The sequence below is a fragment of the Phragmites australis genome, chromosome 5 (assembly GCF_958298935.1).
Source record: "Phragmites australis chromosome 5, lpPhrAust1.1, whole genome shotgun sequence".
In the NCBI taxonomy this organism is placed as follows: domain Eukaryota; kingdom Viridiplantae; phylum Streptophyta; class Magnoliopsida; order Poales; family Poaceae; genus Phragmites; species Phragmites australis.
Genome location: NC_084925.1, coordinates 10,437,449 through 10,452,753, shown reverse-complemented (window position 1 = coordinate 10,452,753; position 15,305 = coordinate 10,437,449). Strand labels below are relative to the sequence as shown.

Here is a 15,305-nt window from a genome sequence, read left to right as displayed (position 1 = left end):
GACTCCCAATGATCAAGTCAATTGGGTGATCCTTGGAAATGTATGTTTGCTTCATTTATGTTTCTTAAGGTGGTCCAACATCTTAAGGTTGAGGTTGAGCTTCCTCTTGAGAGATATGAACATCTTATGATGGAAGTGGTTAATCATGCTTCTCATCATCTTGATCAAGTTGAGGCGCCATAGAGGTGTGTAGAGTGGAAGTAGAAGTTACATCTTCATCCTCCTCCTTTGGCTTGATGCCCTAATTGTCACCTTCTTCATCACATCTTTCAAGGGTTCATCACCTACATCATCACAAGAAACACATTCTCCTTGAGAGTCATTAGATCCATCAAACTCTACATCACAAGTTTCCTCAATAAAACCGATGCAATTGTTGAATACTCGATATGCTTTGGAGTTTGATGCATAACTAACAAGAAAACCAATATCACAACAACGCTCAAACTTTCCTATGCGTTCTCTTTTCTTGAAGATAAAGCACTTACAGCAGAACACCCAAAAGTAGGAGATATTGTGTTTCCTCCTAATGAGAAGCTCGTATGACGTCTTCTTCAAGAGTCGATGGAGGTACACTCGGTTGGATGCATGACACGTCGTGTTGATTGCTTCCGCCCAAAACTTCTCCGACTTGCCATACTCATCTGACATAGCTCTTGCTAGCATGATCAACGTGTTGTTCTTACTCTCCACCACACCATTTTGTTGAGGGGTGAAGGTTGATGAGAACTCATACTTGATGCCTCTATCATCACAATATTCTTCAACTTGTGTGTTTTTAAACTCCATCCCGTTGTCACTTCGGATCTTCACAAGTGTGGCCTCAAATTTATTTTGAGCCCTCTTCGTGAACTTCTTAAAGATCCAAATGGTCTTACTCTTGTCATCTAAAAAGAAAGTCGAAGTGTATCTTATATAATCATCAACAATAATAAGGCAATAGAGATTACCACAAAGACTTTTTTAGGTAGTTGGTCCGAAGAGATCCATGTGTAGAAGCTCTAGGGGTCTTGATGTAGACATCATGGACTTATATGGATGAGAGTTTGCAATTTGCTTCCCTGCTTGGCAAACACTACACAACTTGTCCTTCTTGAATACAACTTCCTTCAAACCAACCACCATTCCATTCTTGACACCTTCTTGAGTTGGCTCATTCCAATGTGTGCAAGTCGACAATGCCAAAGTCAACCCATTGAAGTCTTGGTTAAGAGGCACATTGTCAAGCCAGCTTCATTAGAGGAAAAATCCATAAGATAGATGTGTACATGTCTAAAGCTTTAAAGATTTGATCACTATATTTCTTGCTAGTTATGACAACATCAACATCACTAAATAAGTATGTGAAGCATAGATCACATAGTTGAGCTACAAAAAGTAAATTAAAGCTAAAAGACTCTACTAAAAGCACATTAGAGATAGAAAGATCATTAGAGATTGCCACCTTACCCAAACCTACCACATTTGCCTTATAATTATCACCAAAATTGATTTTGTCATAATTTCTCACTTCATCTTCTAGTGAGATGAACATCTTTACATTGTCAGTCATATGTTGTGTGCATCCACTATCAAGCACCCAATGCTTACCACCGATTTTGTAGTTCACCTATACATAAGAGATCAAGCTTGTTGTTTAGGTACCTAAATAAGTTTGGTACCCTTGATGTGATACACAAGAGCTTTAGGCACCTAAAGTTACCTAGGAAACTTGCCCCTAGCTTGAGTTCCAATAAATTTAGCCATAATTTTACTACTCTTAAGCTTATACAATAAGAAATGATTGTCATTGAAAGTGGACTTGTAGTTAGAAGGCAATGTATGGAGGGGTTAAATAGGAATTAGACACTCTTGTATGGTGACTGGTGACTTCACAATGTTGGCAATATGAACCAACTTCCTTAATGAAACAATTTTTGATCTGCTGTGACTTGATGATGTTTTTCACCATATTGAGAAAGCACCTAAGACCTCTCTTGTTATAGTATATTGCATTCTTCATAAGGATTTCCTTATTCTTATACTCCCCCTTAGTCAACTGGGCCACACACAAATTGAGACTAGCAATCTCATCTTTGAGGTCTTGCTCACTTACATGGTTAGTCTTAGAAGACGATAAATTATCACATGAAGAGAAGCATGACATATCAAGAAGATTATCACAAGAAGTATATACATTGACCATAACAATATCAACAGTACATAATTCATTAATGCTAGGATCAATGGCATCATAAGCTAGCTCAAGTTCTTGATATTTGCATTTCAAGTCTATATGCTCAAGTTTTAGCTTTTTGTTTCTCTCTTCAAGAGACTTGCTAAATGCAACTACTTCATCATATTTTTTAAGCATATTGTTGTATTTAGCAGGTAACTCATCATGACTAGAGTTAAGCTTAGCATTAACATTTTTAAAAGATGTGATTTTAGCTTTTTGCTTCTTGATGACAATAGCATAGTCATTTATAAGGTTAGATAGATTATTAGGAGAAAGACAATCATCATCACTACTACTATCATCTTCCTCGCTACTCACCTTGTTGTTACCTTTTACCATGAGGCATATAGGCGGTGGAGGAAGTGGTGGATCATTGGTGATGGCGAGGCCCGCGAAGTTGTTATCTTTATCATCGCTTGAATCATCACTTAAGCTCTCATCAGAGATCCATTCACCAACAATATAAGCCTTGTGGCCTTCACATTTCTTGTTGAAGAGCTTCTTCTTCTTGTCTTGACCCTTCTTGTGCTTGTCCTCATCATCACTTGCATCATTTGGCTTTCTCTTACTTGTTTCTCTTGTCAAGATGAGGACAAACATGACATGTGGACCTAGTCACCACAATTGTAGCACGTCTTCTTGTCTCCGCCACCGGACTTGTCAAATTTCTTTGAGAGAAATTTGTTCTTCTTGAGATCATAGTTGTAGCCCTTCTTGTCCAACTTGGATATCACCCTTGTGGTTCTTCTCATGAAGAGGGCAAGCTTGGTGTTGGAGTTGTCATCGTCAATATCATCATCTTCATCACTTGCTCTTGATGATGGAAGCTTCATCTTCTTCTTCACCTTGTCACCCATCTTGGACTTGAGAGTAAGATTCTTCTTGGATGAAGACATTTCGCCTTGATCTCCAAATAAGAACATCTCATGAGCACAAATCTTTACAACGGTATCGGTGACGGTCATATCATTGATATCCCTTTCATGAAGAAGAGAGATGATGATATTGTATTGCGACTTGGGAAGCACCATCAAGATCCTACGAATAATATCTCCTTGAAACAATTGAGTAAGTTCAAGAGAATTAATTTCCTCAATAAGCATATTCATGCGAGAATACATATCACTGCATAACTCATTGGGAATCATTACACACTATCGTTATTCCCGGGAGCCATTGTTCAAGGATGTTAAGCCTATCAAGAGAACAAGACCCTGATACCAAATGAAATGATCGAATGGCCTAAGAGGGGGTGAATTGGGCTCTAATTAAAACTACTTCTATCAAATTCTAGAACAAGTAGTAACCTTATCCTAGATAAAAGATAATGTAACTGCACAAACAAGCTAGTGGAAGGCAATTAACAGCTAGAACACAAAGTAAATTGCGGAATTGAAGGCTTGCAAGAATGTAAATGCTCAAATTAAATACGGGGGAGTAAAGAGATGGACAAGAAGACACCAATTTTTTCTTAAGGTATCGAGGAGTTGTCACTCCCCCTTAGTCCTCGTTGGAGCATCTACTAAGGATATCACTTCCCCTTGAGCCACCAAGACTCAAGTGCTCCATCAGGATTGCCACTTCTCCACCTCTGGATTAGCGGGCATCAAACTAAGTACATCGCTCATCTCAAGGCTCCCACAAAAACTTCAAGACCTCACCAAGACACCTCCGATCACTAAGACTGGCTATGTGTTGCCAATCACCAAGAGTAATAAGTCAATAGCTTTACTTGAACAAGATCAAGCCTAAACTATAGCTAGATGCACACATGTTACTCTCTATGCACTAATGATGTCCTTAATCTTCAATTAAAGCCTTTGCAAATCACTCTAGTGCATTCTCTTGTTTCTTAATGACACACACAGTGTATAGGCTCCTCTCGGTTCGCAAGAGTTCCTTAGTGACATGAAATGAGAGGGTATTTATTGGCTAGAGGTTCAAATCTAGTTGTTACCCAACCACCCACATTTTCTATGAATACCGGATGATCCGGTGTACACCATCTCATACACATCGGACCATCCGGCGTGCACTTTTTCTCAAAAGCTGGCAGAGTCAGCTGACACTAGCCGTTACTGTTGAAATATGCTCCGGTGTAGTCTTCTACTCACACATCGGACCATCTGGTGTGTTCAACTCCTCACTGCATCGAGACACAAACTTTGGAAAATACTCCGGTGTGCATATCACAATCCATCCGATGTATTCAACTTCATCTTTTGAGAAAATACACAAGTTCTGTAAAACACTCTGGTGTGCATACTGCTTCAATATCGGACCATCCGGTGAAGTCTTCATCTCTCTGCATAGAGCCAAAAATACTTCGGTGTGAATAACCTCCCGATCACCAGACTATCCAGTGTATACATTTTCTTTTGAACTCGTCCAATTGAACCATTCTCGAGTTCTAACTTCTCGGCATCTCATCTATAGGCTTCACAGAGCTACCTAGTGCTAGAATTTTACAAGTGTGCATCCAACCAAGTTTAGACTCAACTAGATTAAGCTACTACTCTTAGTCCCTCTTTATAGAACGGTCAAAAGACTAAAAAAAGAGAAATATACTACTCTAAGTATCCTTCATTTCTTTATGATACTTAGAACTAGAAGATCTTTAATATTAATGCTCATATCCTTTGATCTTCCATAGAATCAACTTTAGGAACCAAGAAAACTCAATCATCATTGTGAACTAAATTTTTAGTAACCTTCAAAACAAATTTGTTAGTCACAATGATACGGTTGTCATTAATCACCAAAGCACTTACAACTTATCTAGGAGCCTAGATGCTACAACCTCACCACTGTGTCTGCCATTGATGCCATTGTCGATGGCCGAAAAAAACTTTAAACGGATTTCAAGAACACTTTTGATTCAAAAACTTTCGAACCAATTAATAAAACCTTTCCAATTGATTTAGAATAACTTCCAGTTCAAAAACTTCCTTGCAATCCACAAAACATTTGATTTGATCCAAAAAAAACTTTCTAGGATTACGAGGAAGGTCGAGGCAGGGTAGCAGGACGACAACAACTTTTGACGCAATGCAGCTTCACCTCCGACACAAATGGCATGATGCACACGTGGATCAAACATGGAGTTCACGGGCAGAGCACGTGGATCCAACTAGGAGGGAGCCACGATGACTCATATCTGACTAGAAAAAGAGAGCTGTGCAATACGGATCCACATGGCTAGGTCTAGATGGCAACATCCTCATCGGTCGCTGATTTGGTTTGTGTGCGAGAGGAGAGAGGGGAAAGGAGGGGGAGATGGCAACATCATTGATTGAAAATGGGGAACGGCAGGTTGGTATCTTGGTGGGCTGATGTTTTCATTTTTGGGCCATTAGGCTGTTCGCTGCAATGCCAACAAACGCATGCGCACCCTATAGCGCAATGTGGGTACCTTAGAGGTGTCCTTGATCCAAAGTAACTAGTGTGCCTACATAGAAATGACAACCATCACAAGCGCATGTCCTACATCTCCCACCCTTGCCCATGACCTGTTTTTGAAAGTTATCAGTGAAGAACATATATTGCGCTACCACCCCTAGCAATCCACGGAAAATAGTACAAAGTCTTGTAAATTCCAAAAAGATTGATAATATTGACGCAAACCGCATCCGACTCATTGGAGATTCCACTCTGGACCCAAGCCATTCCTTGGTCCAATATTTGGTGCTTACCCATCCCTTCTGCAATCGGAGTCCACTTGCGTTCTTCGATGATTCTGTCGTTGAACCATTTCTCTGGTTAGATCATCTCTAATCATATTTCCTTCATTTCGTTCTCTTCCTGATTCTCTTCCCCGTTCTCATTTTTTTATTTTCTCTCATCTCTAACTTCTCTTCAAGAGGAATTATGAAGGAAAAAGAGATAGAATCTCGTCCTGAAGGAAATGATCTGAAAATCCCTTCGTAACGAGAACCGTAAAAAGAAACCGTTAGAACGTTGAAAGGAAAAAAAATCCCTTCACGACGGGATTTTTGCCCACGACAGGAATCCCTTGAAAATAGTCTTCCTGTTATGTCCATTCCAAGCATTCAAATAGAGATGCTCAAGAACATGGATTAACACAACTGTCTCTGTATGCTTCCGTTCAATTTTCAAAAGTCAAAATAAGATGCAAGTAAACATGCCACTCCATCTAATCTTATCAGCCTCAAACACACAAATTAGCAAATATTACACACACCTAATACACATCGGTGGACAGATTTTCAAGGACAGATGTGTGGCTCAGTTTTTTGGAGCACAGTAGATAAACTGTTCAAACCGCTCGAATTGGAAGCAAGAATTCTGCATGTTCGGTTGCTTAACTCAATTTTCCCCGTTTTTGTGCCAGCGACAGTTTGGAGGTGGCCAGATACAAAATTGGAAGAAACCAGCCAATGACAAATAGGATGAGGTAAGAAAGTGTGCCAAACCAGATTTGTGTCGGCTAACCACATTCTAGCCACTACAAGTAAAAAATTACCTACTATGACTGTCGCACATTTTGTCATACCAAACACCTCATATCCAGTCAAATATGCTTGGAGGGAGGAACACCCAGCATACACCAGCACACAAGCAGTAAGGAAGCACCAAAATCGAAAGCATGAACTTTTTCTTGCTTCCAGTGACAACCTACCACTACCATCTACCTAGGAGTTTAACTAAGCGAGAGAAGATAAACATGTACACAATCTAACTAGGCATTGCCATGCCAAATACAACTCATGAGTTCCTACTTGACGAACTCCTGAATCTGCAAATCACCAGAAGGTAATTGTTATTACAATTTGTAATTGAAATCAACTCATGAAAATAACAGAGCTAGTTCAATAAAGCAAGCATGAACGGCTCATTAGACAGTCATGGAACATAAGTAATTCCAGGTAATGTTAACATTGAAAAAGCAGCAGAAAAAAAGAGGAAGGTGAAAGTACAACTTTGACTGACTCTGTCTAAAAGAATTCTAGGAAGATGAATGCACAACATTGACTGACTCCGTCTAAAAGATTTCTAGTATACTTCCAGAACCCCAAAATAATCATATAACATAAACACAGGAATTCTCTCATAAGTTCTGTTCTTCCAAGAAAAACAATTAACAAAAACTCTAAGATTAGCTGATACCAATCCATCAATGACTCATAGTTGGAAAGAAGATAACTAAGTTTGAAGAGGATGGAACCTAAAGTTCCACAGATTTACAATTTCCCTGTATACAACAATGATGACAAGAAGAACCAACTATAGTGTTCACCATCAACGACTCAGGCGACTGACACATCAAAGCAAACCAAGCTTTACAATGAAGATGGAACTCATTCGTCTTCATATGCAGGATAGACAGAGTGAGATTAAAATATTATATTCAATTGTTATTTTTAGTTGGATCTTGTGGGTTTCATCTCTAGCCTACCCGAACTTGCTTTGGCATCCCCACGATACAGGCTTTGGCATCAGCGAGTGGGTACATTTCAGAAAAAAAAAAAAGGTACGTGAAAGGTCCATCTTGACCTCTATTTTAAATAAGAGTATTTTACTAGAAAAAACTTAAGTCGCATTATTGACGCACAGAAAAATTCCCTGAACAAGCAATTATGTGCAAAGCAGTGGTCACAAATCTATGCACTCTTTTGACTGAAAGTTCACAATGGAAACCTTCAAATAACAATAGATTCAAGCTTAATGCAAAAAGAAACAGAACTACCAACTTTAAATCCAGCTAGATAGGCTCAATGAATCCTGTTAATGAACGGATTTAGTCCACATTCCATAAAAGAAGTATATAGCATGGAATTATCATATAAGACATACAGCGCCTAGGGAATCAGCCACGCTGCTTGGTTAACCTTTTTGGGCATGGCAAAAATGAAAGCGCAAGCAATCGGTGTGTTTTGGATGTACATGGGATCTGGGATCTGTCAATTATCTTCTATTTTTTCATTGACGTGCTTCCATTCTTATAACTACAAATTCAACCAAGTGAAAATGGACATCCACATGATGGCAAGGGGGTAAGCCCCTGAATAACTAAATTAGTTCACAGAAAAAAAAGGAAGAAACAGATATTGTCCAATCCCTGTGCCACGATAGCAAAAATGATTTTTCATTCTTCTTTTTTTTTTTTTTTTTTTGCACTGAGCAGAGGCGGCAGGACAATGCAAAAAGATTTCTAGCAAAGAGAAAGTATTTGAATAATTGAAGATAAAACATTTAACACTTAGATGGCTGTTCGGGTGGATTAGGACAATGCAAGAAGAAGCAATTTTGCTAGCAGAATCCAACTTGTGACCTAATCTGTTCCTCTACAATCCTCATACTTGTTAAGTTATAATAGCATCCATTAGCAATGTTTTGCTCATCTCCTATAAACAGGAAGAACCTCTCTGACTCAGAGCACGGAAGGACAAAAGGATCAAATCCCATACAAAGGACAGGAAACATAAATGGTGTTAAGCAAGTTTCTTGCGACAGCTAACTATGCTTTTTTTCCCTGGGGGTTCTGATTCAAATAAATAAGTCAAGTCTTTTGGTTCACAGCAAAATGGAATTTTTTTTATTGTGTATCTTTTTTGTTTGAAAGTAATGCATGGAGTAAAACCAAAATATCTAAGATTTGAATTCTTCCAGCAAGGCATTACTAAAGGAACAATTGATCATCCTAATAAATTACTACCATGAGAGCAGATGAGGAATCTCTGTACCAATGTCAGCCCCGCACAATATCTGATTGCTATAGACAAACAAGATGGCTCTTTAAATTGAGGAAATGTTTATTAATGTAGTTGCATACTTATGTTTATCCTATTTTTCTTGCTAATCAAGAATCACGTGTCACATGTCTTGGTTACAGGTAAGGGCCAGGGATAGGGCACCAGCCATTTATCTGTTGGGATCTTTCTCATGCTGCCAATACAAAACTCTGAGGCGTGTGGCAGAGCGAGTGGAAAACTAGAAGAACCAAGTGGGAGTCCAGAACCTTTTCTATTTTCACCTTTCCTTGACAATAAAGATAACACTCTTCCCCCTTCTAGAAAAACCCATCTCTAGTATATACAAGCCTAAAAGATGGAACCTAATCAAAACCCATCCCTAGTATATAGAAGCCTAGTAGATGGAACCTAATCATTTCCTAAAAAGAACATCCAAATCATCCCAAGGCCAGCAACAAAAAATTCACTCTTGTGGATAGCCAGCTCATGCTCGAGCTGCAAGCCTGCGATACAGGATGGAAACCATGGTTGAATGCTTGGGTGATGGGATAATGGCAAAAGGGCGGTTGTAGTGCCAAAATGCACAAGAGAAAGCTGTCAAGGCTCTGGTGACAGCAGGTAGTATGGGGTGAGAAGCAGAACAATGAAGGAACACTTCAAATTGCGCCACAGACCACAGTTTTGGGAGAAAAAGAGTGAAGTAAGAATCTGCCTCTACTATCAAAACCACAGAAATTGAAATGGCCCTGTTCAAGACGGCAAACATCTTGCTCCCCATCCTGGCTTCATACCATAGCCACCAATCTCACCATAATCGAACATGGTCATGTTGAGCATTGTCACCAAGTTATGAATGAGGCCTGGCCAAGCATATAGCACTTGGTTTGGCTCTTCTTCATGTCATGAAAACAAAGCTCTGAGGCCATGCAGATTTTCTTGTTTCATCTACGCTTGACCATAAAAATAAGGGCCACCTCCTGATACAAAGGTCCCTAAAAATTAGTGGAAACCAAAGAGGGAGAATTAATCCTTTCCTAATATAATATCTAAACTTTCTATTTATAAAATCTCCAAGTCCTTGCCGTGACTAACACATAAGCAGACAACATGGGAGCATAAATACGGATCATGATTTTTTTAGAAACCAAGGTATGTCTCGGGGATTCCTTTCCCTTTAACTGGTTTGATAAAATAATCATCTTATTGACATCATAGTTGGCAATATACAATGAACATGGCCTCACAGTTCCAGCATGATCTGATCCGATCGTAAGGCCTTATAATCGGTCTGTAGTTACCTGATCCATGGTTCTTGGGTTTGCAATATGCGTCCATGGTCGTCACTTCATAAAACAAGGTTTGTCAGATGGTATGCCTCTTCGGTTCGCAAAGCAGGAAAGGGGTTTGCAAACCCAATAATTATGGTTCACTATAGGAAAATATACAAAGAAAATACCAAATATAACATAGGATTGCATGATAGTGTGTATATGCAGAAGCAAGTAGCCACATAAGATTCCTAGATGAACCATATAAAAGACACTAAAATTAGACAGCCTGAACATTAGGCCAGCCCAGGCCAACAAGCCCAGGTGTCACCCTCTCTCCCTCTCGGCATGCCCTAAAGCAATCAGCCACTGCTCCTTTCCTGTTTAACCCTGACACACCCTATCCGGGGTACTCCTTCGCTGCACATGCCCATCAACCAGAGCCACCTCCAATTCACGCTGCCGCCACCCCCACTGCTCCCACCATGCTGTCGCCACCCCCTCCACATCGAAGACGATGAGAACGACTAAGGTGGCATGACGCTGAGATGGTTGAGCTTTCCAATCCTAAGAGATCTGGTATTCTCCTCTCTTCTTCTCTCCGGTTGCTCTGCTTTTTTTAGTAGTGCACCTGCTTTAGGTTTGCCAACCTGGCGAATTGTTCTGCAAACCAGCGGTGATTCAGATCACATGCCAACTGCGAATTGGTTTGCACGATTGGAATCACAGTTCACAGGGTGTTAGCGTGAATCACAGTTACACACCATACACGGATGACCGACCAAGTACCAGCTACAATTTATTTTGCAGAACATTGCGCTTTACCATAAATATTCACAGTATGCATGCTGATGACCTTCAAATACTGTTTCATTTTAGTATGTGTATCAGAAAATTAAGGATTCTCCAAATGTAAAAGGTAAGCGATGCGAAAACATGACATAGGTGATTGCACACAACATGATACATATAATACCTAGCAATTGCTTTCAAAGTTCTTGGAAATAACAGTACACTATTTGCGTAAAAACAATTTTTATTTGAACAAAATATCAGTAAAAGTGAACAAACAAAACTCAACTGAAGGAAAATAGTGAGATAAAAATTAATGTGCACACAATAAACCACAAATGCCTTACATTTATTCACTAGCCATCAACATTATAGTTAAATAGGTACAAGTAAAAAAAATGTTCTCATTGGAACTTACCTATATTTCAAGATTACTTAGCAGCATCCGATCCATCTGTAGAAGAGCAATCGCTGTCTGAGTTTGCCAAAAAAGGAATGTTAAGTGATTTGGCTACAATGCAATCCAAATATCTTCTCAATAGCCAATACTAGTGTACATGCCAAAGAAGTTATTAATCAGAAGCCAGCAACAAAAGCGAAAGGACACAGAAATATTACCACTAGAAGACGACCCTGAATCACTGCTGGAGCTGCTAGCACTGCTTGAACTACTTGCATTCTGTCCAGTGTTGTCATTTTGTTTTGGCACCGAAGATGCCAATTGTCCGCCCACCATCAAATCTTTGGTAAGAAAAGTTATACATTTATTAACTTCCTTGCAATGTGCTCTTAAGACGATTAACGAAAAATAGAGCAAACCAATCTTACTTTGCATTGGAGATTTGCCACCAATATTAGGTTCTTGAGTCTGCAACAAAAGGAAGTAGTAATTTTCAGCACCAATGACAATTTTGCTTACAATAATACTACAGTTAAATTAGTCATGATTGAATGCTCATACTGGTTGTGGTTGCGGTTGTTGTGCAGCATACTGTGCACGCAACTCTGCATCTTGCCTTGCAAGCATTGCACGCTCAGCCTTTCTCTTTCGCTTGCTCAGGTTCTTCTTGTAGTTAGCCACAAACCTATCAAGCTCCCAAAGTGTCTCGGCATCCATGCTATCAATTTCGACCTCAATCTCATCATCATGCTGCCTAACTGACAAATTCTTGTTCTTAATGATTTGCACAACAGCATCAAGCCTCTCCGGGGGCAAGTTCTGGAGGTTATCGCTAAGTTTACGCTTCTCTTCTATTGTCATGTCTCTCTTATTTGGATCCTTTGCCCTAGGTTTCTTCATTGATGGAGTCCTAGTATAAGTGGGAGTATGACTTATCGGCCTTGAATTAGAGTCCAACGCCATATGGTGTCTTACGGAATCTGACCTCTCTAGGAAGCGCAAGTCAATCGGAGGAGGTGGAAACTTCTCTGGCAATGGAGGACATGACGCAAGATAGTTAACCTCAGCCTCAATCTCAGGCCACTGCGCCTCAAAGATACCTGACAACTGCTCCGCCATGATATGCACATCCTGTCCCCTGGGGTTATATGTCATGGCATTATGGAAAGTGAGCCGCACGTCTTCAGCAAACTCCTTCGGGTTCCTGTAGTGCCCACGGCTGAGCCGCCCCCTTATCGTGCCAAGATCCATCGGGTGCTTGATAATAGCAAAATAGTCATGCAAGCCAAGTGCAACTGGATTGACAGGCTTGTTGAACACCCACCCAAACTTGTGCTTCATTAGCTGGCTCAAAAGAGACGAAGACTTCTTGAGTGCGTGAGAGTATAACCTCCGCTCAGCATCGTAGCCTACACCATGAGCTTCTAGGGACCTGTGCTTCTTCTTGTGATGCTTGGATTTCTTGGGTCCATGTGAGTCTGCAGATGGGAACTTATCTTTGGCAAGCAAGAACTTTGAGTTTTGGTAGAACTGATTCGCCTTTGGAGTCCGTTTCTCCTTGTCGAAGCGTTCTGTGTGAACCACCGACACAGTTAGTGGCCCGCGCTGCAGCAGTGATCTGACAGGAGCAACTGCAGTGGCCTGGGCAGGCACGGGCGTCACTGGACCAGTAGGTGAGAACTGAGAGCGCATGTACCCAGCATCCAACACCTCCGATGGTGGCACCAGCAAGGCCAAAGGCATGGGCGTGGAAGCCTCCTGCGCCAAGGCCTCAGCAGCTGCCTTCAGCCGCTTGGAGAGCACACGCACCTTGTCAAGCTCCAACGCAAGCTGCCGCCGCAGCTCACTCGTTCTGCGCTTCCGTGCTTTCTCAGCTTTCTCAGCTGCGACCACCGCCCGGTCATTGCCATGGCCGTTGGGAACAGTGGCACCGTCCCGGTTAAGCCTTGAAATGTCACCAGAGGCGGGAGTAGGTTCCCCAGGCGATGCCGGGGCGGGAGGCAGAGGGGAAGGGGACGTAGGGACCACCGGGTCGGGAGGCGGAGGGGGAGGGGACGTCGGCACCGCCGTGTTGGAAGCCGGAGGGGGAGGGGACGTCGGCACCGCTGTGTCGGGAGGCGAAGGGGGAGGCGGAGGGCGAGGTGGACTCGAACTCGGCGCCGCCGGATCGGGCTGCGCCTCCGCAGCAGCAACCCCAGGCTCTGGGCGACGGACGGGGCGACGAATCAAGGATAGGGTTTCCGAGAGGGGATTCGGGTTGGGGCTAGAGTCCGGAGAAGGTTTAGGGTTTTTGCTGGAGTACTTGCGGGAGTAGACCTTGATCTCCGACGCCCACCGGGACCTGGCCGAGGCGGGGGCGGCCGAGGGCGAGGCCGAGGCGGGGGCGGCCGAGGGCGAGGCCGAGGCGGGGCCTGCCGCCAGCTCCTCCCCGCCGGTGCCGTCGTCGCCGGGAGGGGCCGACGCCATGGATAAACCGTAAATCCGGGACTCCGGCGGGGCCGGACTGGGGGGATTCGGGAGTGAGCGGCGAGGATTTCACGAAGAACCCTAGAAAATTTTCATATTTCTGCGGCTATGGCGGTGGTGCGGGTGGCGTTGGTGGCGGCGCCGGGCGCGTCGGTTCATTTTGTGGGCGACGGCTCGGAGAGGAAAGGGACGTGCAATCCTGGCCGTAAGAATCTAATGGGTCGGGTTAGAATCTAAGATCATTTTCTACCATATTTTCTTTATTTCATTTTCATTCCGATTCTCTTTATCGTTCCTATTCTCTTTATTTTCTCTCGTTTTCAACAGCTTTCCTCTGAGAGGAATCGCGGAGGAAAAGGAGAGAGAATCTCATCCTGAAGAGAATGACCTTAGGAATCCCTTCGTGACGGGAACCGTGAAGGAAAACCATTGGAGCGCTGAAAGGAACGAAAATCTCTTCACGACGGGAATTTCACCCGCGAGGGGAATCCCTTGGGCGTGGTCTAAAGGCTCCATGGCAGTGAAGTGCATACCTGTTTAAATGGATCTAACGGGCTGACCTGGCAGAGACCCGGCTAGACACGGTCTGATTAAGGTAAGACTCATTAAAGTTAATAGGCCGTATCATACCAGTCCATGTGCCGAAGGTGCAGCCCAAGACACAGCCCGAGCACGATTGTAGTATGCCGAGGATGGCGGCACGATTGGCCTGACGACACTATGAGGCACGGCGAGGCCTGATGGGCACAGCGGCATAGGCTGCTCGCGTGCTGGTCTAACGGCACATGGTATGTAGTGAAATTATGAAAATTGGATCATATGTTCCTGACCATCTCTAGTGTTATCTATAAATTTTATAGATTTTTTAGAGAACTCTTAGATCACTAGAAAAAATCGAGAATAAAAAGAAGAAAACAAACTTTTGTGTACAACGAATAAAAGCTAGCTAGCTTCCTTCTTCCTCCTCCCAACCGGACACACAAAAAAACTCGACCGTGTTGCCATTGTCATTTCCTCCGTCCAGCGCCATCAGCTCCTCTCTCTTGGCTCTCCCTCCATGTTGTCCTCGTCTACCATCAAGAATATGGCCCCTTCCCCAGCCTTATCTCTTCCGCCGGCCCTCCTACTCGTTCTCTCTGTCTCCATTATTCCCCACTGAGCAGCACAACACCAAGCCATATTTGATGTCGCCTAGCCAACCGGGGGTCAGGAGTCCAAAGGAGAACCACCCCGATCTTCTCCGCCATTTCCTCATCGTCGAGTCCGCAAGCTTGGTGAGCACATATGCTGCCTCTTCCTCCATGCCTTGCCTCGCCGGGCCACCGGCGTGCCATGCTCGTGCCAGCCCGTCTCCCCCAGGGTGGGCCATGTTGGAATGACATGCTACAACCTCGGCCCAAGCACGACCCATCCTCATCTACTGTGCCAGCCCGACCCGACTAACTTCG

At 42.8% G+C, this 15,305-nt stretch overlaps 1 protein-coding gene across 10 annotated transcripts in view; it reads right to left on the bottom strand.

Moving 5' to 3' along the window:
- The window catches only part of LOC133918734 (transcription factor GTE4-like), a 67,205-nt gene extending 53,137 nt beyond the window's left edge, over positions 1-14,068 (bottom strand). The window contains exons 1-5 of one of the 10 annotated variants that reach the window (XM_062362759.1): positions 11,953-14,068; positions 11,820-11,859; positions 11,610-11,732; positions 11,410-11,466; positions 6,721-6,974 (exon numbers count right to left, since the gene is read on the bottom strand). In XM_062362759.1, the coding sequence (XP_062218743.1) occupies positions 11,423-11,466; positions 11,610-11,732; positions 11,820-11,859; positions 11,953-13,857 (2,112 nt within the window). In that variant the 5' untranslated portion in view covers positions 13,858-14,068 and the 3' untranslated portion in view covers positions 6,721-6,974; positions 11,410-11,422. Of the gene's footprint in view, positions 1-6,720; positions 6,975-6,995; positions 9,909-9,938; positions 10,275-10,384; positions 10,897-11,409; positions 11,467-11,609; positions 11,733-11,819; positions 11,860-11,952 lie in introns of those variants that run through there. The other 9 variants (XM_062362764.1, XM_062362763.1, XM_062362762.1 and 6 more) reach the window with 9 other exon arrangements.
- Between the last annotated feature and the right edge of the window lie 1,237 nt (positions 14,069-15,305).